This window comes from Perognathus longimembris, chromosome 1 (assembly GCF_023159225.1).
Source record: "Perognathus longimembris pacificus isolate PPM17 chromosome 1, ASM2315922v1, whole genome shotgun sequence".
Classification (NCBI taxonomy): Eukaryota; Metazoa; Chordata; class Mammalia; order Rodentia; family Heteromyidae; genus Perognathus; species Perognathus longimembris.
The window spans coordinates 31,660,981-31,684,814 of NC_063161.1; the positions used below are offsets into that span (position 1 = coordinate 31,660,981).

General features: G+C 41.6%; 1 protein-coding gene across 1 annotated transcript; it reads left to right on the forward strand.

Annotated features, from left to right (window-relative positions):
- The first annotated feature begins 3,264 nt into the window (after window positions 1-3,264).
- On the forward strand, window positions 3,265-23,047 carry Csrp2 (cysteine and glycine rich protein 2). The gene is made up of 6 exons (XM_048359179.1): window positions 3,265-3,415; window positions 15,306-15,418; window positions 17,676-17,844; window positions 20,925-21,054; window positions 21,854-21,947; window positions 22,755-23,047. The coding sequence occupies exons 2-6, from the start codon at window positions 15,307-15,309 to the stop codon at window positions 22,829-22,831; spliced, it is 582 nt and encodes a 193-aa protein (XP_048215136.1). The 5' UTR covers window positions 3,265-3,415; window position 15,306; the 3' UTR covers window positions 22,832-23,047.
- Window positions 23,048-23,834: the final 787 nt, after the last annotated feature.

The following is a 23,834-nucleotide window of genomic DNA, read 5'->3' on the forward strand; positions in this document are numbered from 1 at the left end:
GGTCCTGAGTTCAAACCCCACTAAAAAGAAAAAAAGAAAAGAAATACTGTAATCTATAAACCACCTTTCAGAATTTAAGCACATGTAACTTATAGTATGGTTTACTGTGTCAGAATATTCATTACCACACATTAATTAGGGTTGGGTATAAACATTTTTTTTTTCTTTCCTTTTTTGGGTGTTTGAACTCAGAGCCTTGCTCAAGTTTGCCAACATTTTTCTGCCACAAACCACTCAGCCCTCTTTTGCTTTAGTCTTGTTTTTTTGTTGTTGCTTTTTTTTTTTTTTTTAAATATTGGTCATGTAGTTTTTGCCTGGGGCTGACCTTGGGCTTTGATCTATTTCTTCCTTGAAAGCAGCTGAGACTGAGATTACAGAAGTGAACCACCATGCCATGCAGGAATGTGTAAAATTTCATTGCCCATTGTGTTGCTAACTTTTGTGTTGTAGATTAGCAAATCAGGAATTCCCCCTTGATTTAATGTATATTAAATATTTCCTCCCCACTATAGTTTAAGATGCCTACTAGAAAGAACTCTTACTATACAATAAAATAAAGAAGTCTGTATGCATATGCATATTCTATCAAATCAAAGTATTATGAAGAAACTGTATCATGAAATAAAGACCATCAATGTATTCCAAAACACAAGTCAGGGCTGGGGATATGGCCTAGTGGCAAGAGTGCCTGCCTCATATACATGAGGCCCTGGGTTTGATTCCCCAGCACCACATATACAGAAAATGGCCAGAAGTGGCGCTGTGGCTCAAGTGGCAGAGTGCTAGCCTTGAGCAAAAAAAAGAAGCCAGGGACAGTGCTCAGGCCCTGAGTCCAAGCCCCAGGACTGGTCAAAAAAAAACACCAAAAAACAAAACACAAGTCATATAAAGAAAAATAATCATGGTTTAACTTGCCTTAGGACAGTGACTTTAACAGAGGAATTTGATTTAAAATGTTGGTTAATTAGCTCCAGAAAGTGAAGGAATTATTACAAGAATAATGTATATTTTGAGCAGGAAAGGGAAATATCCTGCAAAACATCTCTGATGTTCAGTTTTGCTTCTTACAGGGATGAAGGGGTTGAACAGACAAGCACCATATGGAATGAAGACAGGCTTATTTTTCTCCAGGAAAGAGATTTCTCCTACTAACAAGGCACACAGATTGCTTTCTACTTACATGCACTTAATTGTTTTAGAAAATATTTTAATACCTTCTTACTATCAAACCCTTAGCAACATAAGATGAGTGATTAGCAAAGTACAATTTCAACTACTTTCTCAAGAGGCAGAAAAGAACATCAAGATATCCTTGCCCAACATAACAACCATTGTTGCTTATTTGCTGTGTGCTAGGTGCTGTGTTTGACATTTCCCCTATATCACGTGATTTGATTTTCCTAACAATCTACAAAGGCAAGTTGTACCCTGTGCTACAGATAAGAAACAGGTGCTAAGACATTAAATACTAAGCCCAAAGCTCACAGCTACCTTGAGAATTTTTAGTCTGATGCCAGTTGCTTATGCTTGTAATGGATCTGGAGGTTTGTAGTCTAAAGCCAGCCTGGGCAGAAAAATCCTAGAGACTCCACCTCTAACTAACCAGTAATAATCAAGACTAGGTGGCAGGTGGCAGAACACCAGTGAAGAAAGCAAAATGAGCAAGAAGAGGCTGTGTTCAGATTCTCAAATTGGAAAAACAAAAACAAAAAATGAAAACTATCTACATAATGATTACAAATACAAATGTAGGTTAAATAAAAATCAAATATATATCACTTTCATATTTCACTGTGGAAGATATTGAGACACAATACCCACAGAAATAGAGAGGAAAAGGCCTTGTAATCTGAAATAAGTCCAGCTTCAAGAAAAAAAAAAAGCAGCTAAGCAAAAGCAAATGAAGTAGGGTTCAGGGTGTACAGACTGGCTTCAGGATCACTACCTGTACCAGTTGATATGAATTAAAGATTTCCCTTATTTGGGCAAACTCCCAGCAGGTCCTAGTACTTCCAGACTTCTGCCACATTATAAGGACATGCCAGTCACAAATGTGTGGGTTTTGTACAGTACAGTAGACAGAGAATAAGACTAGCATAATGAATTGGTTCTGGGTTGGCTCCAGCACACAAAATAAAACAATAGTGTACCACTACTCTAAGCCAGTTCTGTACCTTGTCATACAGATATATACCAGATCCATAGCTCACAACCATTGTGGCCTGCCCTCCTCTCAAGGGAATATTTGGCAATATATGGTGACAGTTTTGATCACACATGCTTAAAGGGGTGTCACTGGCATCTCGAGGGTGGAAGCATACTATAATGCAGACAGCAGTCCACTACAAACAAATATTATCAGCCCACTATGTTAGTGGTGTGGAGTTGAACGGCTGTGTGGGACCAGAAGAGGTGAATGATGGGTGACATCAGGAGTTAGTATGTCCATTGTGTATTTGGGGCACCCCACTCCCCCTTAATATTGTCAGGGATTATTAATGACGACAGAGGGTCAGGTCCTAAGAAGGCCTGGAATGTGAACCAGATGGGATGAGTTATTTTCCTTTTACTTTACCACAATGAATCACCCTGAAATTCAGGTTTTAGGTCCCTTCGTTTGTCAGTTGTCATCGGAATCCCCGGACTTCCTGTCATCAGCAAATGGAAACCAGGGGCTTTTTGGCGCCAGGGTTTGGGGGGAGAGGGAGGGCAGGTTTCACTCCCCTCGGCCATGCATGCGCGGTGGGAAAAGAAAACACTGGAGGAGCGAGGCGTTTTCATAACGTCATTTATTTAGTCTAGGTAAGGAATGGTGCTCTTGAACTACAGGAAAGTTATAGATTCCCAACAGCCGAGAATCCCACCACAGTTCTCGTGCCAGCCAGCAGGAAGTAAATCACCTTCAGTTTATGTCTAAGGCGAGGAAGGAGGAAGGTGGAAGCCCCGACGTGACCGACTTTCTCCGTTGCAGCGTCCCAGGAAGGTCCCTGGGCAGGACAGCGGAGGCGATTTCCTCTCCTGTCCTCTTCTAATCTCCAGGAAGCTTTCGGGTCCCCCGGAGGGTGAGCGTGCGTGTGCCTGTGTGTGTCTGTGTATGTGTGTTAAGGCTGGTGGCAGGAGGTCCTCGGGCATGGAGAAGTGAGGGGCTGGCGGGAAGAGGCAGGAAGAGGCGGGATTCCTGTCTTTTGTCTCCCGGTTCTTGGTCCCCGTGCGGGCTGCAAGCAGCCGCCCGCCAGTGGCCCAGCGTGCTGGGAATCCGCTGGGCGAGGCGGGAGGTGGGCGTGGCCTATATAAGCCACGCCCCTCGAGGGGCTTTAAAAGGCTCCCGCCAGCGGCTGCTGGGCTCCGGGACTCTTCGCGCGTTCCTCCCTCTGGTCCAGCTTTCGCCGGCCCTGCGCTCCCGCCTCCGACTCGAGTAAGTGGCGGGGGGAGTGGGGAGAACCGGGGACGGGACTGTGAGGGGAGGATGTCTGCATCCCGAGCCCACTTTGCGGCTTGGGGTGAAGGTCCCGCCGGCTCCTGGGTCTTCGCTGCTGGTAGTCTCTGACTCCCCCCCCGCCCCCCCCCCCCCGCCACCAAAAAAGCAATCGGGCCCCCATTGTGTTCCCACCCAACCTCCTTCCTTGCGTCCCAAGTCTCTCCCTCCCTTCCCCGACACCCCAACACACCTGCTGCACTCCCCGCGGCCTCCCAGGTCTAGCCCGCGGGGCAGGTAAATAATCCTGCGTGACCTTTAATTTCTCCACCCTGTTTCATCCAGAGAGAGGCGGGGCCGGGAGTTTTTCGTTGCTGCTAAGCTGCGGTTTTGAGGCTTTTGGGCTCCCTTCCTCATGGCGTGGGTGCTCTCGGACTGAGGCCGAGGGGGTTCCGAGGTTCGCACCCCCTACCCCCGAAGTCAGGTGTGTGTGCGCGCCGAAGCCCACCTAAACACGGGCTGGATCAGTGCCATGAAGATTTAGGGGTTCCTCCAATCACCGATCCGGTGATCAGGACTGAGTTCCTGTTATCCCCATTGTTTGGTCTCTGCCCACGGTGCATTAAACCGTAAATGTTGAACAGAACAGCAGTGAAGTGTCAGTGGATCGCTTCCAGCTTTTGCCCGAACTTTCCACAAGGGCGCAAGAGTATTTGCTTATGAGATTCTGCAACAGGTTCTGGAAGTTGTTACCTGGGATCTGAGCTGGTTTCTGGAGCTCCACCTAGGTTTCTCCCCCTTGCGCCCCACCTGCCCCGCCCCGGAGGGGAGGGAAGAGGAGGGCTCTAAACCAGTGGTTCCCCTCCTCTTCCAGAACTTTTTTGAACTGTATTTGTCTAAATGGTCACTCAAAGGTTTATTTTGGGTAACCATTTATTTTATTTGCAGACGCATGCATCTTTTCCTTATACTTTCTCAGTAATCTATTCTGGGTAGTAATCTTTAAATTTAGGTAGTGAAAATAGTATCGTTATGGCCTTTATTACTGTTTCAGAGCTCTCCTTACTCCTCCCCCCTAACCCCATACAGCCAGCAAGAATAAGTTTCAAGAGGAATTCAAAACGAATTCAATTACAATATATACTCTGGCCCAACTTTTTCAAGGGAGGTTGGATGATAAATTTTAAGAAGGAGAATCACATAATCTCAAAACTACATACCAAAGTATAGACGATTTTGTAAAGTACTCCCTAGCTGCCGCCGTTGTCAACGCTTATCTTTTCATCACTGAATTCTCATCAGCATTTCCCATGATGTTTTCTCCTCTGCCTTCTAGTTAGAGCCTTGCTATCATAGGGGTACATATTCCCTGGTGTTTGCTTGGTTGCCTTGAATGTGGTTGGACCACATTTGGTAACTGAATGAGAGTGAATTGAGAAAATAAGACGTAATAAAGATTTGACTCCAGCAATTGATATTTTTTTTAGCAGTTTAGATTTAAAATTTGTATTGTACATTTTTAATGGCTTCCTCTTAATGCATTCAAAAGTTACCGTTCAGAAAATAATGTAGATTGAAGGCCTTTTCTGGTGAAGTTTGGTTAGGGGAAATTGTATTTCATCTGAAATCAGCAGGAATGTACAGAGAAAGTGGAAAGCTGTAAAGGAGCTTTCAAAAATGAATCGAGAGAGACAGCACTCTAAGGAGAAGGCATGGAATGGCAGAGAACTGAAGCCAGTCAGGTCCCAGTTGATATCCCACCTCCAGCCCCCATGGGTTTGGTAACGCCCTTGGGCAGGTTAATGTTACCTGTGGCTTACCTGTTACCTGGTAAGGTAAGTGATCTAGAAGACACTTTGCAACACCATTAGAAGGAATTCTTGTACAAAGTGAAGCCTGCCTGGAAGAAATTCAGGCAGTTGGGTGATATTCTGCACTTTTATGGATATATGGGGTAATGGCTATCAGTGAGAGTCTCTAGGAGAGTTCTGACTCAGACTTGAGCAATGTCTTTCAAACTTTGCCTCAAGGCCTGCTTTCTTCCTTGTGCAGATGTTCACAGCTTTTCTCCCAGCACTGTCATTAGCTGGGCTGGTGTCTGCAGGGCCCTCCCTTGACTTCTACCTGCAAAAGGATCAAGAGCTTCCCTTGGGGCCTGAATCACCAGGATGGAGATTTCTCTCCATCCTCTGTGTGTGTGTGTGTGTGTGTGTGTGTGTGTGTGTGTGTGTGTGTGTGTGACAGAGCTCTCACTAGTCTTGTGAAACCTCTGGATTCCTTCTCAAAGGTTCTCCCTCCCCTATTCTTCAGTTCTGGGAATCAAACCTATGGCCTCGTTCGTACAAGGAAAGATCTCCACCACTGAGCTACCTCCCCAGCCCTGTTGATTTTTCGTTTTGAGACAAGGTCTTGCGACTTTTCCCAGACTGGACTCAAAACTTGTGATGAGTCATTTGCAAAGTATGTTAGGTCCTGTATGTTTCTAGGGCCAAGGGACTTGAAAGATTACTAAAAGGAAAGGTTCTGTGGTGGCATCACAAGAGAAAGATGGAGAGTTGAATCCTTGTCAAGCACATACCAATGTAGGAAATACCTACTTTAAAAATGACTTTGGGGCTGGGAATATGGCCTAGTGGTAAAGTGCTCACCTCGTATACATGAAGCCCTAAGTTCGATTCCTCAGCACCACATAAAAGAAAACAACCAGAAGTGGCGCTGTGGCTCAAGTGGTAGAGTGCTAGCCTTGAGCAAAAGGAAGCCAGGGACAGTGCTCAGGCCCTGAGTTCAAGCCCCAGGACTGGCAAAAAAAAAAAAAAAAAAAGACCTTGGGTGATACTGTCCAAAAAGAAATATTCTCATTACTTAACTTTTCTAACTGTGACCCCTTTGTATATCACCTTTATAACAACAATTTAAAAAATATGACCTGTGTCACAAACAAAACGGGGGGAATACACTGGTTTCCTCTTAGCAGAACATTAGACAAATAACGTTGAATTTGAACTTTATCGGTATTTTTAAAGTTGATGATATGCAGTTATAAGGGGTTAAGATCTATGTCTCAGGTTCTCCATGCATAATATGAAAATAATAGTGTCCCCTCTTAGCTGAGCACTGGTAGCTCATGCCTGTAATTCTAGCTATTCAGGAGATTGAGATCTGAGGATCATGATTTGAAGCCAGCCTGGGCAGGAAAGTTCAAGTAGTAGGACCAACACCAACAACAAACAATGCCTCCTCTGTTGTTAAGAGAATTAAATCAATAAGAAAACTATTTAACAAAAATAAGGATAAACTTGATAGAAGTATTTGTAATTATTACCACCTGTCATGAGGCAAACACTATATTCTAAATGGCCACTTTAAAAATAATCATTTTTTTCTGTTAAAAAAAAAACTTAGCAGATCAAATAACCAGCCTATGATCATTTGGCAAATGGAGAGGAGTCTTGGCATTTGAATCAAGTTCTGGCTCTGTAAAATCATACATATGTGAAATGGTTTGAAGAAGTGGGTATTTTGTAGTTTGCACAGATTGTGGATTGCCATGGCAGGTGTTGGAGGCCAGGATTGCCAAGTTTATAGGATAGTTGCATTTTTATTTCAATATGTGATCTGGTGGGTAGTGATCCAAATCTGTGTCAAGGATTTTGCTAGAATCCATGTTGAAGACCTAAGTGGTAACATATAGAAACAGTTAAGATGGTGAGCCTGAAGGACAGTTTACTAGATTGGAGACTGTTCTCTGTAGTGAGAGCAGGCTTAGCAGAGACCAGTGGTAGAGACATTTCCGGTGGAGAGTAGCTGTTTGGGCGAGAGATTGACTAGTTTAGGACCCTTGCTAACTGCTTGCTTAGATAGATGAAGACTGTATGAAGAGGAAGGCATTCCTTGGAACCTGCCTGGATAACTCAAGGATTGATCATTCTCAGGGATGTGGATGGTCCCATCTCCTCGTTTTCTTACAGAAAATCAGATATGGTATGGTGGTTTTGGAATCAAAACATAAACATGATTTTCTGCTTTGGAGACCAGTGAACTCCATGTGCCTGTCACCTAACACATGAAGTTGGAGCCATGTTTGGCTGAGTGGTGTGTCCTGAAGGAAAAGGAAGCCAGCACTGTGGAGTACTGGCATTTCCCCAGGTACTTTACACATGCAGTCCCATTAAATTCTTTACTGTAAAACAGTTCTCATCCATTTCCAAATTACAGCTGAGGAAATGAAGGCCCAGAGGTCAAGGTACAAGTCTTGGCCAGGATGACAGGAATGATAGCTGTCTTTCAAACTGGAGTCCATCTAGTTCCAAATCCTCTCGTGCATTGCAGTTTCCATGTCAGACACTGTTAATCACGGCAATCTTCAGTGCAGAACCTGGAATGGAACTTTACAGTTTTTCTCAACATAGTTCCAGGAATCCTCTGCCAGTAGTTCTGCAGGATAAATCTGTTGGACCATCCCTGAAACATTTAACTCATGCAGAATGTAAAGCCCTACTATATGCTTCTTCATATTGTTGATTATGTTGTATTTTTCCTCTAAAATAAGCTCTCTAGAAAAGAGATCAAACCCAAGAGATCAAACCCATGGCCTCCTACATGCTAAGCAAGCACTCTACCACTAAGCTACATCTCTGGGCCCCAGGAGATAATTGTTGGATTACATTTATATATGAGAACTTCTTAAACAGTAAAGCATTATTATGTGTTTATATGCTGCCCCAATGTAGAAGAATTACTTGAGATTCAGAAAGTGCTCAGGAGTTTGCTGAGCGAGGAAGGGAGATTTGGCGAGTTGCCTAGATGGGGAATGAGAGAATGGATATGTTATGGGAGATGGAGAGGGGAAATGAGTGTTTCTTGGTTATGAAGGCTGAATGATGCAAAATACTGATGACAAATACTATTATTTAGTAGGGGCCTGCTGTGTAAGCATCTCACCCAATTCTTATAACTCTCTATACTGTCTAGTTTTACATTTGAGAGTAATGACTATCTGTTCACTGCAAAACTCATGCTCCAACTTTGCCTTGAGTTGATCTGTCTTAAAGGCCAGGATGAAGATTGAGCTCCAGAAGAAGGAGCCAGATTTAGCTAGTGGATCACCAAAAGTCACCACAATTCCTTCTTTGGCTCTGTAGTAGTCACTGGCTAAGGGAGAGTAGTATAAGTTAAGTAGTCTGTTTGGGTAAAAGAAGAAATTCTTTACTGCAGGCCTCATGTAAAGCTTAATTTCTAATAACTACAGCACTCAAAAACTTGCTGTGCTAAAATAATAACTGTAATTATGGACAATAAAACTAATTTATAATCTTTACAAGTTACTGTTTCCTGGATATAGCTGAAGATTAGATTGGTTTATAAAAATGTTCCCTTTTGAGAAATTCACTGTAGCCAGGCTCTGATCTAATGACAAAGACATATAAACTGAAAATTTCTGGAAGCAAAAACATCTGGGTTTATGGATTTGCTTGTTTATTGGATTTGCTTCAAACCTTTAGCATCTGATCAGGTAACTTCAACACTAAGTGGCTACATAAGACTTGAAATGCATATATTCGGGCCATGTAGTGGTATAAGGATGACCCACATGGTCATTTTGTAGCCCTCAATAATCTAGACAACAGTAACTTGACCACAAGATGGGTTGGAATTTGCACAGGTAACCCAGTCAATTCCCTGTAAAGTAAGATATTACGATTTGGGGTTGTGAGGTAGATAGGAGAGACTCAGGAAGGGGAGATTGAACATGTTAAAAAAAAAAAAAAACAAGCCTTTTAATCTAGCGGAGTGGCTAATTGCAAGTCGTACAGCTCTGTCAGACACTGAAAACCAAGGAAAACAAGATTTAAGAAGCAGAATAAGCCTTTGACCAGCCTGTGTTGCAAGATGGGTGTAAAGTGGGATTTCATTTCTGCTGTTCCCATTCTGGAAATGACTGCCTAGGATTTAGGAAAGGCATGCAGCCCAGACCGCTCAGCATAGATCCAGTCTGCTGTGATTAATGACAGCTGTTGTAGAGTGGCGCCGCCAAAGGCTTATAAGAAAACTGGGGGGGAGGAGGGGGAGACAGCAACGCCAATAGTGACAGAAATGGATTATCATCACATCCTCCTGCCAAATTTAGGGGTTCAGAATGAAAGGATAAATTTGAACTCCATCTCTTAGATGGTCATCCCTATAAGTGGAGCTATTGTTACACTTGCACTAATGAGCTAAGGTTTTATTTTATCTTGTTTGTGGCTCCGCAACTTTGTTGCTCTGTTGGTTTTCCCGCTGAAGTATTATTTCATTTCATGATATCTCTATAAGCAAGAGCTACCAGCTACCATTCCCCATTTACAAGATAAGAAAATTAAGAACAAGGTTGTAGAACCCTTAAAATAGTCACTAACCAAAGTCTGAATTAGCCAATCAGACCTCCTTCCCTCCCTTCCCCTCCCCTCCCTTCCTTTCCTTTCCTTCCATTAAGAAGTATTACTATATTACTATACATCAGAACAAAATTACTATCATTTTTAAGAACATACAAGTCTAGCTCAAGCTTTCTGAAGGTGCTCTATTACATGGACTAACATCACAGAAAAGGTTATTCCAAGACTCAGGAAAACACTTAAACAGGATGGGTTGGCCAAGTGTGTTTGCTCATACTTGTAATATCAGCTACTCTGGAGATAGAGCTAGTGAAGATTTCAGCCTGAGGCAATCCCAAGCAAAAATGTTCAATCTCATCTCAATAAGCTGGGCTTGGTGGTGCATGTCTGTTGTCTCAGATATAAAAGAGGCATATGCAGGAGTCTGAAATTGGCCTTGAGCAAAAGCACAAGAACACTGAAAAATAAAGCAAAAAAGGGACAGGTTCATGGAAGTTCTCTTGCCTAACAATTTTGAGGCCTGAATTCAAGTCTCAGTACTGCCAAATATATATACACACATATATGTATTATATATATGCATATATATGTATGAGTGTATGTGTAAATATATGTATGTATAATATACATAGATTTTCAAAATCAACATAGCTTGTCTTTGAAAAACATTGAAAAATATATATAGGTATGTATGTATGTGTATATATATGTATATGAATATACATACCTATACTTTTTTCAATGTTGTTCAAAGACAATGTAATTTTAGTCTTAATTGGAAATGGTTCCTTATTGGTGATTGTGCTAAAGTAACTATGTGTGGAAATGAGCCATAGTAGGTTGATATTAAAACAGTTCCCTTCAAGAAATGGCCTCAAGAATTGCCAAGTATTTTTTCAGTCAAATTTCTTCTTCATTCTTTAAAATTTTATTTATTGTCAAAGTGATGTACAGAGGGGTTACAGTTTCATACATAAGGCATTTTTTAAAAATCAAACTTGGTACTTCCTCCCTCATTTTTCTCTCACCTTCCCCCCCCATACTCCTTCCCCTCATGAGTTATACAGTTGGTTTACAGCATATAGTTTTGTAAGTATTGCTGTTACATTGGTGTGTCTTTTTATCCTTTGTCACTCCACTTTGATGTTCCCCTTCCCTTCCCTAATTCCAATAAATGTATATACAAATACCCAGAGTACCAAAATCAGTTACAGTGACATCAAGGGTAAAAACCATGGGGAAGAAAGACAAGAAAAGGCATAATTTCACATGGTATGTTGAAAATAACATCAACAATGTTGTTGCCAAGTATTTTCAAGGGCTGGCTAAGATTGGGATCCAAAACAAGTCATTGTAGTGTTATTACCTAAAGTCTTGGACTGACCTTTAGTTTCTTTAAGACTGGTGAGGGAATCCCCAGCAGATGCTGGAGTCTGTGAGCAGTGGGAACCTGGGTAGGTTTTGAGGGAAGGGCAAAGGCAATATGTGGCCAGGTGCACTCCAAACTCAAGCCAGAACAGGCTGTTGGAGGAGGCAGGACTTTGGTATTGGGGGTTTTACAGTCAGGCTCAAGTTTCATGGTGCTCCAGGAAACAATGGGACACCCGTCTCCCGGAAAAGGGAATAAAATATTAACACAGCAACAAAAGGAAAGCCTGCAAATATGTCCCACTGTGGCAAAACGTGACACTATGTGGATGCCTTCACAGTGAGCCTGCTAACATTTGTGGGGCCTTGGAAAGTACTTTGTTCCTGGGCAAGAGAAATAGGTTCTGTGCAAATAGATTCCAACAGTTTAATGATAACTACTTACACCATTCAGGTCTTGGAGTGGGGGTAGGAAGGCAGGTGTTGGTGTTTGTTCCAGAACAGAGGCTCAAATTTGGGGTGCTGGATGACGCACAGCTGAATCAGGGGCCTACACATGTATTCTTTATCCAATCCTTTAGATTCTTTTCTTACAGTGACTAGACAAGCATCTCCACCTTCATAGTCATAGTTCCAAATCACACACCTGGGTTTTGGTTTTTCTTCCTTTGAATGGGACTTGGGTTACCTTCCTAAGCTAATAACTGTGGCAAGAAACAGAAATGCGGTGATCTGACAGGACATTATTGAATGTGGCAGCTCTGGACGTGGAGGTTGCTATGGTTTGAGTGTTTTTTTCTTCTCCAGATCCTAGGTTGAAACTTTAATCCAATGCAATAGTGTTGGGAGGAGGGGCCTTGAAGGAATTTAGCAATGGTGGAGAACCAGTATCACTGTAAAAAGGGCTTGTGGGAGTGGTTCTCTCTGTCTCTCTGTGTATCCCTGTCTACCCTTCTCCTGCATGTAGGGACATGTTCCTTCTTTCTGTGGGATCAGGAATCAAAAACTCATCTTGGAAGTGGAGATCAGGCCCTTACCAGAAACCAAACCCAATGGTGCCTTGATCTTGGGCTTTTCCTGCTTCCAGAATTGTGAGAATTAAATTCCTATTCTCCATAAATGTTCCAGTCTCAATTATTCTGTTGGAGCATCAAAAAAAACAGGCTAAGGGTAGGGTCAATTAAACAAGTGTCTTTTGAGCTCCTTATGGTTGACTGTATAGAATTCATCTTGATATGATTATAGCCACCCTGATTACCAAGCCCATTTCACCTAACAGATGAGCCTGTTATTACGTCACAATCTTATTGGACAGACTTTAATATAGCTGAGTTGGACTTGACACCCAATCTGATTTTTAACTCACACTAGACATGGTAATAGCGTGAGAAAAAGGCCAGATACATTTTGTTGGCCACAACCCACTTTTGTCTAGTTTGGCATAAAAATACTTGCTTCTTGCCTTGGGAATTTGCGGGCCCTTATTTCTGTGGCTGCTCAAGAAAAGCTTCTGTCCTTAAGACCCCACTACATTGTATTTTATGCAACCCTAGGCTTGTCTGCCTCTTAGCCCCTCAACATCTTTGATGGCAGGGTTTGTTTTCTTGTTGTTGTTGCTGTTCTTGATTTGCTGCCTGTCCAAAGGCTTGAATGCAAAGCCTGGGCATTGTCCCTGAGCTTTTATGCTCAAGGCTAGTGTTCTACCACTTGAGTCACAGCTCTACTTCTAGCTTTTTGATGGCTAGTTGTAGGGAAGAAAGAGTCACAGATTGTCTTGCCCAGACTGTCTTTTAACGATGACTCTCAAATCTGAGTCCTGAGTTGCTAGGATTACAGGCTTGAGCCATCAACACCTGGCTGGCTGATGGCAGGTTCTTTCTTATACACCTCTCTGAAACAATGTTTTACTTCGTTTTGTTATTTCCACATACAGACTGACTCTTGATCCAACAAGATGAACTGCTGTTGGTGTTGAGGTATCAAATGATACAGAAGCTTTGCTTTAGTCCATTTTCTTGTGCTGTAACAGAGTACCTAAGACTGGGTTAATTTATTTAAGAAAAAAAAGATGTTTTGCTAACCATTGGAGAGACTAGGAAACATCTGCTTGGCTTCTGATGGCTATATGTTCTCCACCCATGGTGGAAGTGGTAGGACATGCAGGTGTGTCCAAACAGGTGAGCTAAGGGGAACTGAGTGCTTTATGACAGCTCTCCATTGTGACAATTATCCTGCTCTCAGAGGAACTACATTTAGCTCATGGAAGAGGAGCCTCCATTGAAGAATTAAGTTTTTAACATTCCTTGTTGAGGACAAGCAATATTCAAACCCTATGTTTTAAACTGCTTGCCTGAATTTTGGCTCAGCAATTATAGTGGACCATCCCTGGTGTTAAAAGTATTTCTAAATCATATGAGCTAGGAGAGATAGTGCCATTTCAAGAAAGAAAGCCTTGGAGAAAGGTATTACTTGTGAGGTGTGTTTAGTTCTATGGATTTTGTTTTTGGAATGGTCTCATCTTAGTGTTCAGGAAATTTGTTGGGTTCCAGATCATTGTAATGGAGTAGAATGGAAACTCGCTGTCCTCTTCTTTTTTTTTTTTTTGGCCAGTCCTGGGCCTTGGACTCAGGGCCTGAGCACTGTCCCTGGCTTCTTCCCGCTCAAGGCTAGCACTCTGCCACTTGAGCCACAGCGCCGCTTCTGGCCATTTTTTTTCTGTATATGTGGTGCTGGGGAATCGAACCTAGGGCCTCGTGTATCCGAGGCAGGCACTCTTGCCACTAGGCTATATCCCCAGCCCCCGCTGTCCTCTTCTTAGGGGGAGGATTGAAGATTCTTCAACCTCTTCTGCTTAAAAGCATTTATTTATCATCTTCTCCAGCCAGTGTTGCATGAGTTAAGAATCTGTTGTTGGGGCTGGGAATATGGCCTAGCGGTAGAGTGCTTGCCTAGCATGCATAAAGCCCTGGGTTTGATTCCTCAGCACCACATAAACAGAAAAAGCCAGAAGTGGCGCTGTGGCTCAAGAGGTGGAGTGTTAGCCTTGAGCAAACAGAAGCCAGGGACAGTGCTCGGCCCTGAGTTCAAGCCCCAGGACTGGCAAAAAAAAAAAAAATCTGTTTATTAAGCAGCTGTTTCTTAGGCAAGTATCTCAAGTGACTACCAGGTGAGGGCTGCAATACCACTCACAGAGTGTCAGTCTGAAACGGAACTGATTGGCTGTTTTGCACGTCTGTCCAGGCAGGTCAGGCACAATGCTTTGGTAATGGTGATTATCTGAGCTGGTGCAGGCAGCTGAGGATGCTGGCATTCACAATCAGGCATTAAAACGGTCCCAAGAAGGCTGATCTGGTACAGGAGGTTATTCTGACATAGTTTTACAGTTATTGCTTTGGGGAAAGGAATTTGCTAGCATATTTTTTTTTTTGACTTAACAGACCCATCAAAGAATAAAAACAACTGTTGGCTGAACCATTGGATCTTGGGATTAGGAAGACCTAGATATGGAATTGTTGCCATGTGCGTGGGGGGGTGTGAGGTGGTGACAGTGAGGTGTCATGCATGTAGTGTTCCCGGATGAAGACTTAGCTGTGTATGCTTGTGGTGGGGAGGACTCTAGCAGGCAAATGTAAAACTTGATCTTGTGAGACAACATGCTTGCTTTCTCCCTACCAAGTGCCAGTTTGTGTAGGTTAAATGTTCAGAATTCAGTGTTCTTCCAGTGAACTGAACGTGTGTAGTAAAAAACAAATAACCCCGAAGTGAAAATATCTCCAGCTAATTTTTTTGTTTTAAATGGTTATTAAAGACTGGAGGTATTTGGGAGGGGGATGATGTTTGCTTTTCCATTTCCCCACACTTTCTAACTCCTGTGGGTTCCTTTGCTTTGTGCTTGGTAACCTGTACTGTTCTATTGAATGCCACTCCTTTGTCTTGTATGGGGAAAGAAGCCTGGTGCAGCACAAGGCAGTTTCCTAATGAAAGAGCTGCAATTGAGAAGAAAAGTGGAGGTTATTTTGGAGAAACATTGGCTTTTGAGAGATATGGCTTGAATGATTCATAAAGGAACAAGATTTGCAGATGCTTCCTGGGTTAACACAGCCCTCTGGGGCACAGAGAACCTGTTAAGGAATCCCTTGTTCCCACAGAATGCCTGTCTGGGGAGGTGGAAATAAGTGTGGGGCCTGCGGAAGGACTGTGTACCATGCAGAAGAGGTGCAGTGCGACGGGAGGAGCTTCCACCGCTGCTGCTTTCTGTGCAGTGAGTATTGCCCTGGCCCTGGCTAGGCCTTTGACAAAACTTATGTGCAAAAAGCTGTAATTCACCTTTATTTGTTTGTTGTTTTCTTTTCCTGCTGGTCCCAGGGCTTGAATGCTCTCCCTGAGCTGTTGTTCTTTCCCACTAAAGCCACAGCTTCACTTTAAGTTTTTTGTTGGTTAATTGGAGATAACAGATTTTTCTGCCTGGGCTAGTTCTGAACTGTGATGGTCAGATTTCAGCCTCCTCTGTCGTAGCTAGGATTATAGGCAGGAGCCACTGGTGCTTGGCCCTATTCATTCTGTTTTTGTATCAGATCTTGTTAAACTCCAAAATAAATTTTGTAACATTTGCAGAATAATTCCTATGCTCCCATAATAGCTATTGCTTCTCAGATGAAGTCACTTAACCATTTTGTCTTGTAGGAGTAAGTAACTGGATTTTGTTTGTTTTGCTTTGTTTTCCCTAAGGAATCTTTTTTCAACAGAATTGCAACCAAAAAAATATGGAAACAACCAGAAATGAAGATAGTTTGGAAATGATTCTGGTTTTTACGTATTTTAAAGCCATGATGGCTGTACCATACTGAAGAAATTGTTCGTTAGACCTCAGGTTCTTAGTTTTATTATTTCTTCCTATTACTTGGCTTTACTGACTTGAATCTAAGTAGATTATACATCTATGATCATTTACCAGAGAGAACAGGAATGAGGACTGGGGAAACAGGGACATTATTTAGGAAAGTTTCTTTTTATCTATCTGCATGTGCCATAATGCAGGTTGTTTTTATATCGGGGGGGGGGGGTTTGGTCGTGGGGCTTGAATTCTGAGCACCATTCCTGAGCACTTCAGCTCAAAGCTATAGTGCTCTACCACTTGAACTACAGCGCCACTTCCGGTTTTCTGGTGGTTAATTGGAGATAAGTCTCATGGACTTTCCTGCTCAGGCTGGCTTTCAACTGCGACCCGCAGATCTCAGCCTCCTGAGTAGCTAGGGTTAGTGGCGTGAGCCACCAGCGCCTGGCTAATGCAGGTTTTTGAAGTCTTCTCTTTAGAGAATTTGTCCTTTAGTAGTGTATGGTTTTGAGTTAGCTCTTTGTATTTCAGTACTTGAGCCTCAATAGTTGGTTCCTCAATAGATGCCTAGAGAAGACTTTAAGACACTAGAATCTCCTAACTTAATTTTACACCAACCAGCTCATCTATCCTTCCCCATTTCCTTTTTTTTATAATTTGTTAAACAAATTTTTTGACAAGGTGTTGTGCAAAAGGAGTACAGTCACATAGTAGGGCAGTGTGTACATTTCTTGTGATATCTTACACCCTGTTTTTCTTTCCCTTCCCTTGGTCAGGTAGACATATATACAATACACAGTGTACCAAAAACATGTACAGTAGCCACGTGGCCATTTTCTAATCATTTTGTCCTCCTTCCTTTTAAAATCTTTTTTTTCTACTACACTAATCTTTATTTTTCAGCTGCCTAATTGTACTATACCAGTGGGTTTCCCTCACAACTTACTTTTTTCTCAAGCCTAACTGAAGTTTTAGAAAGTGAAATAATGTCTGGATAAAACATGATGACACTTGGCAGTTTTATGAAGTGGGATATGTGGAAATGTCTTGTGGCAAGAAATTCACCAAGAAGGAATGCATCCCTTTTGAGACAGGGAAAACAAATGCAGACTTCAAGCTTCTTGATGATTTTCAGACACACTTATTTAGCACTGCTGGACAAGCTGGAGGGGAATTGAGAGACTAATCCTTTTTCACTGAACTACTTAGTGATGAAAACTAGAATTGAGGTTATAACTTTCTATCCCAAGGAACACTTTGCTGAGGGAAGAGCTACAGTCAACTCCCATGGTGCTCACCTTCTCCCCTCCCCCCGTGTTGGTTGTCATGTAACAATACTTGGTATGAAAAGCCTAAACACAGTGTTCAAGGTTGAGAGCAAGGGTTTGGGTAATACAGCATTGCTAATTTTAGTCTTTCTTGAATGTAATTACAGAGATCTCCAAAATAACTTTCTTACCGAGAGAGATAATTGGGGAAAGTTTAAGACTTCCGATGTTAAAATTATGGATTTTTTGAAACAGCTATTATATTGTGAAAATAAACAAGCCTCAGGTGTAGCTGACCAGCCTAGACACTGTCGCATGGCTTCTGGGAAACCATAGGGCAAACTGAAGAAACTGTTGGGGGCTACAGTGGGTCTACACCATTACTGGACTGTGTCTTAACCTTCTTCCTATTTTAGTGGTTTGCAGGAAAAATTTAGATAGCACAACAGTGGCAATTCATGATGAAGAGATCTACTGCAAATCCTGCTATGGAAAAAAGTACGGGCCAAAAGGCTACGGATATGGCCAAGGTGCAGGTACACTCAACATGGACCGCGGTGAGAGGCTAGGCATAAAGCCAGAGAGGTAAGATAGGAGACTGTTACCTTCAGAAACTAGTTATAACAATGAATGCTGCTTGGTAGAGAGGAACCTCAAGTTTCCAGAATTTTAGCCTAAATTAAGCAAACAAAATGTGACTCAGGGGCTGGGAATATAGCCTAGTGGAAAAGAGTGCTTGCCTCGTATACATGAAGCCCTGGGTTTGATTCCCCAGCACCACATATATGGAAAACAGCCAGAAGTGGCGCTGTGGCTCAAGTGGCAGAGTGCTAGCCTTGAGCAAAGAGAAGCCAGGGACAGTGCTTAGGCCCTGAGTCCAAAGCCCAGGATTGGCAAAAAAAAAAATAAGTGACTCAGTAAAATGTAAACTGCTCTTTAACTAAAATTTGACTGTTTTGGACCTAACACAAAGTTCTTACTAATTATTAGTCCAGGGGTTTTAGTCCTGGTTTTGTAGACTTCAAGGCAGATGAGGAGTCAGGACATTCTGAAAAGCACTAGTTTTAATGTGCTTATCTTTTGTATTTTGGGAACCAGATACCGTGCAACTAAAGGGGACATGTCATGAAGCGATTAGTGGAAATTCCTCATTCTTCCCATGTAAGAATCACTCATCAAAAAACTACTTGTCTCAGCTTAACTGAAATTATTTCCTGATTTTTTTGAGAGACAAATATAAAACTTTAAAGGCTCCATTACTAAAGCTTCTGGGTGTCAAATCTGTACATACTCAGTATTTTATGTTTAGGCTAAATTAATTTTTCCATTTTGAATTTCTTCCCATTTTCATATCCATTTTGTATTCAAGAAAGCAGGATTGGCGTAATATTCTCAAACGAAGTGTCTTTCTTTGGAAATGGCTGTGAATCTACACCAGACACCATGCACTGTCAGCAGGTTAACTCTTGTAATCACCATAGTCCTACAGGGTTGGGTTTCCTGTTTTGAAATTCAATAAACTGAGAAAATAGGAATTAGGTAATTTGCCCTAGAGTTGCACCTAATTATAGAACCTGGAACTTAGCCCACCCTTATCCCTGAAGCTGGTGATGTGAAACACTCAGTACATTACAGCTAAAGTGGTAACTGGTATATGAACCCCCATTGTAGACAGCTCTTCTTTATTCTGTAGGGGTAGTCACTATTCTGTCCTTGTTTTACAGATGAAGACACTAAGGATTAGGTCAACAGAGGGAGCCAAGATTCTTTTTTCTCTCCAGCCTTTGGGCTCTCTGCACTGCACTGCATGCTATGTGGAGGCTTGCCTGCCTTCCTTCAGAACCCTCTCCTGCCACCAGGTCATGGTGCCTTATTGTGCACCAGTTGTATGTGTACCAATCCATTCATTGTAGCTTACCATCATTCACAGGAACAGCTTACTTTCCCTTCTGTTAAAATTTGTTCTTTTCTCCTTTCCCAACTTGCTAATAAACCCATTCTTGTTTCTAAAGGTTCTACTTCAAATTTTTCAAACTACACGTATCTGTGTACTCATTCTTCCAAGCTAAATTCACCCATGACCCCCAATGTCAGTGATTGTGGACATAATTAAAAGTCACAAAGAGCCTCTATACTCTTCTCCCGGAATTGGCAAACTCGTGTACCTATGTAACTGTCTTGGTATTCTTAGGCCACATACTCCTCTCCTTCAGGACTTCATTTCCCAAGAAGCCTTTCTTAATGACTATGAACAGCCAAGTGTCATATAATTGTACTCATGGAGAGTAAAATGTTTTCAAGGATCTTCTTGAGAGGCAGCACTGAATGGGAGGCCTTTTTCATTCAGGCTTACTTTTTTTTTGGCCAGTCCTAGGCCATGAACTCAGGGCCTCGGCACTGTCCCTGGCTTCTTTTTTGCTCAAGGCTAGCACTCTGCCACTTGAGCCACAGCGCCACTTCTGGCCATTATCTGTATATGTGGTGCTGAGGAATCAAACCCAGGGCTTCATGTATACGAGGAGCGCACTCTTGCCACTAGGCCATATTCCCAGCCCCCAGGCTTACAACTTTTACTAGTTTTCCACCCTTTGCAAGTTATTGAACATCTGAATTCCCATCTATCCATCTGAAATAAGAGGTTAGCAGTTACCTGTAATCTAAACAGATGAGAAATAATACAAGGGTCGTATATCACTTAACAGTCTCTTAAAAAAACATTTTAATAAGAATATTACCAGTAGGCCATACAGTATTCTTGAAAAGACAACCACACTAGGGACGTTTTATAACAAACACACTGTTAATACTTTGAATTGGCAACAAATGAATCAAGGACTGCTGTATATTCATGGGTATGAAAAAGTATTAAATAACAAAAACTGGAGATGAAGATAAGTGAAGATGCTTAATTTGCTTTTTTCTAAATTCTTTTATCTTTACACATGTATGTTTAATTTAATGCCAGAAAACTTTGTTGTTCCAGTAGGAAGTCTTGATACTCTACTTGCTCAATACTGTCAGTATGGTTAATGGCCTCAAAGCCTATATTCATATGCCAAGTATACCTACTTACTGAATGGAAAAAAAGGCCTACTAAAATAGGGTTTACCCTGGTGATGTGCAAACAGTGACAAATATACTATTCTATCTCAGAAAAAAAAAGTAGGGCAAAACAGCATGTAGTAGACAAATTTTCTAAAATTTCTTTCCATGAATAAAGTAACCTAATGTAGATGTATTGGGAAACTAAATATTTAAGAAATGTACTCTTTAGGCTCCTAAATTACCTGACCTGATTGTAGAATTTTTAAACTGCAGGGCTGCTTAACACTGATTTTTCTCTCTTCTGTGATTCCAGGGGTGTTAAGGAAATGAAATTGGTGTAAAAGTAATTGTTCAGTGGATAGGCCATTACTAGGGAGTAAATGAATTGTTTACACAATTTTAAGTTTGGGGGCTTGGCTACATTTTCATAGTAAAAAGCATGTTAAGTAAGTAACTATTGCCACATGTGAGAATAATTTCATCTTTAGTCTTTCCCCTATCTAAGCCTCAAAAACCTCTATTGCTGGTGTAGGGTAGCAACTGAGCCCCAGAGTTCCAGCATTCTGGCATATGGGCTTTGGGAAATCTTTGCCTCATTTTTTTCTTCTCCTTTCCACAAGTGCTCAGCCTCACAGGCCTACAACAAATCCAAACACTTCTAAATTTGCTCAGAAATTTGGAGGTGCTGAAAAATGTTCCAGATGTGGGGATTCTGTATATGCAGCTGAGAAGATAATTGGAGCTGGAAAGGTAAAATGCTGTTTTGAGTAAGTGAATGACTCCTCTCCACCCCTTTCTACTCGAACCTTCTGTATCCCGCTTGGGCACAGTCCTTTACTTTGAATTATTTAACGGAATTATCATCATAATCATTTATGAAAGTGATGCCTTTGACAACTAATTTTTAAGAATAGATAAGCAGCTCATGCCTATAGTGTTAGCTATTAAAGCGGATGAGGTAAGGAAGAGGCTAGCCTGGGCAGAAAAATCCATAAAACACTATCTAAAAAATAACCAGCAAAAGGCCAGGCTAGAGGCAAGGCTCAAATGGTAGAGCGCAAACTGAGCAAACAAGCAAGCTTAAAACCTTAAGTTTAGCCCCTACTCCCCTTATAGGCAAAAGCCAACAACAACTCTTTTTCATAAGGATGTTCCTGAAGGTTAATTTTAAAAGGCCATTCTGTTAAAAAAAAATCTGGAATCTGCAGGGTATTCAGTATAATCAAGATCAGGAAAGCAGATGCTAATTATGTGAAATGGATGTGAAGAGTAGTATCACCTTTGAATGCTTAGTTTTCAGTAAGAAACAACTGTTCTTAGGGAAACAGCCTTCCATGGTAGGTCTCCTCTGAATGGAGTCTGAAACCCTTGGTGGCTTGCCAGAATTCAAATACAAAAGAGGGCCAGTTTCCATATTCTAGCTGAGTCAAACTAGCACCATGGGTTTGCTGTGAGTTGATCTTCCCAAGTTACTTTCTTATCACATCTAAATCATACTGCAAGTAATAGGCCTCTTGAACCTGCTAACATATCTGTCTGTCTCTTCCAGCCCTGGCACAAAAACTGTTTCCGATGTGCCAAATGTGGCAAGAGTCTTGAGTCAACAACTCTGACTGAGAAAGAAGGTGAAATCTATTGCAAAGGTAAAGCATGCAAGTTTCTTATACTATGCATGTGGTATCTCACAGCATTATTTAGCAATGACACCATTAAAAAAAGTACTCTGCAAACAGAAAAGTAGACAAGGTATCATTAATTATCTGAAAAGAGATCAGAACCAGAGATGCTTACAAATTACAATCTTAAATTCCTGTGCATTTAAAACTGCCCACATGGGGCTGGGGATATAGCCTAGTGGCAAGAGTGCCTGCCTCGGTATACCCGAGGCCCTAGGTTCGATTCCCCAGCACCACATATACAGAAAACGGCCAGAAGCGGCGCTGTGGCTCAAGTGGTAGAGTGCTAGCCTTGAGCGGGAAGAAGCCAGGGACAGTACTGAGGCCCTGAGTCCAAGGCCCAGGACTGGCCCAAAAAATAAATAAATAAATAAATAAATAATAAAAAAAACTGCCCACAGGACTTGAATCTGTAGCTCAGTAGGTAAGAGTATTTGAGTAGAATTTGTGAAACCCTGGGCTTAATCTTCAGTACTATAAGGAAAAAAAAAAAGCCTCCAAACCTTGAAAACCTCCCACATATATGCCACAAATAGTCTTCTTCTGACTCTATGTTTTTAAAAAGAGCCTAATAGACGAAATACCTAACTTTCATGTTTTTAGCTCAGTGGGACCCTGAACTAAACACAGGAACCAGAGTGATTGGACATATCTATCTTAAATAATTTTGAACTCCTTACCATAGCCAATGGTTTTCTTAGTTTACAGGGATTTGTCATATGCAGGGCTAACAAAGCCTGATGATGGATTTATATTCTTCTTTTTCTTTTATAGGATGCTATGCAAAGAACTTTGGGCCTAAGGGATTTGGCTATGGTCAAGGAGCAGGAGCCCTTGTTCATGCTCAGTAAGGCATAAACCCAGAACCAAGCCATCACACACTGAGAACTCCTTCATAATCTACACACAGTCTGATCACATCAAACTACTGTGAAATTCTACCAGCCTTAAGTAGTATACATTACCCTGTACATATAGGTTGGTTAACTTTGTATCTTTTTGATTTATCCATCAACTTCTGGGGGACCATTTCTTTGGCATTTTAAATAAAATTCAGCTTGATATGAGTATTTGAATTACAATTAACTTTTTGGAGGAAATACTGTGATTTCTGTTCGTAGAAAATCATTTTGTTAACAGAATTCAGCCCCATTATCCAGTTGACTCACTGAGAATGTTTGCATTACAGGTGATGACAAGATCTCTGTTAAGCTGGCAAGTGTGCCTCAAGTGAGGGTTGCTAAGCAACAGCACCATTTCATCTCCTCAGAACTGGCATTCAGCAATACAGCATTTCATTCCTTCCTGCCCTATTATATATACACTTATGTAATATAGTCTGGTCACTCTTCTCTGTTGCAATCTGCATTCCCATCACCTAGGAGTACCTAAAAGGAAATCTAAAAGCCCAATTTAACTGTACCAAAGCACGATCTCTACAGGCAGGTCAGCCACAGAAACTGAGTAAGTTTCTCAGAAACGCAGTGACTCAGAGTTAAAAATCTGTTAAAACAAAAAACTAGGTTATTTTATCTGTATTTTAACATCATTACAGTTAACTACAGAATATGATGCTTAATAGGACTTTTTAGACTCCACTTAATTGGACAGATGTTACTTAACTACATCCTAGAAACTGAGGTGCTTAACTTCTACTCTGCATTTCCGTTCTGTGCAAGCAGCAAACAACTTTGCATTATCTAGAAACATTCAGTCTGGGATGAACACAAAGTGGATAATGGAAACAGCAAAGTACCCTACAGTATGAAAACTGGTGGCCTGTTTCACTTTATAAGTCATACAAAACATTGGGACTTAAGCTCTAGACAGGTTGGAAGGTATTTTTTTTCAATA

What these genes read in the sequence shown, in the direction of transcription:
- Csrp2 (XM_048359179.1), top strand. Translation starts at nt 15,307, where the DNA reads ATGCCTGTCTGGGGAGGTGGAAATAAGTGTGGGGCCTGCGGAAGGACT. An exon ending in CTAGGCATAAAGCCAGAGAG is followed by an intron (nt 17,845 to 20,924) that starts GTAAGATAGGAG and finishes CCTTTCCACAAG; the next exon opens with TGCTCAGCCTCACAGGCCTA. An exon ending in AGGTGAAATCTATTGCAAAG is followed by an intron (nt 21,948 to 22,754) that starts GTAAAGCATGCA and finishes TTTCTTTTATAG; the next exon opens with GATGCTATGCAAAGAACTTT.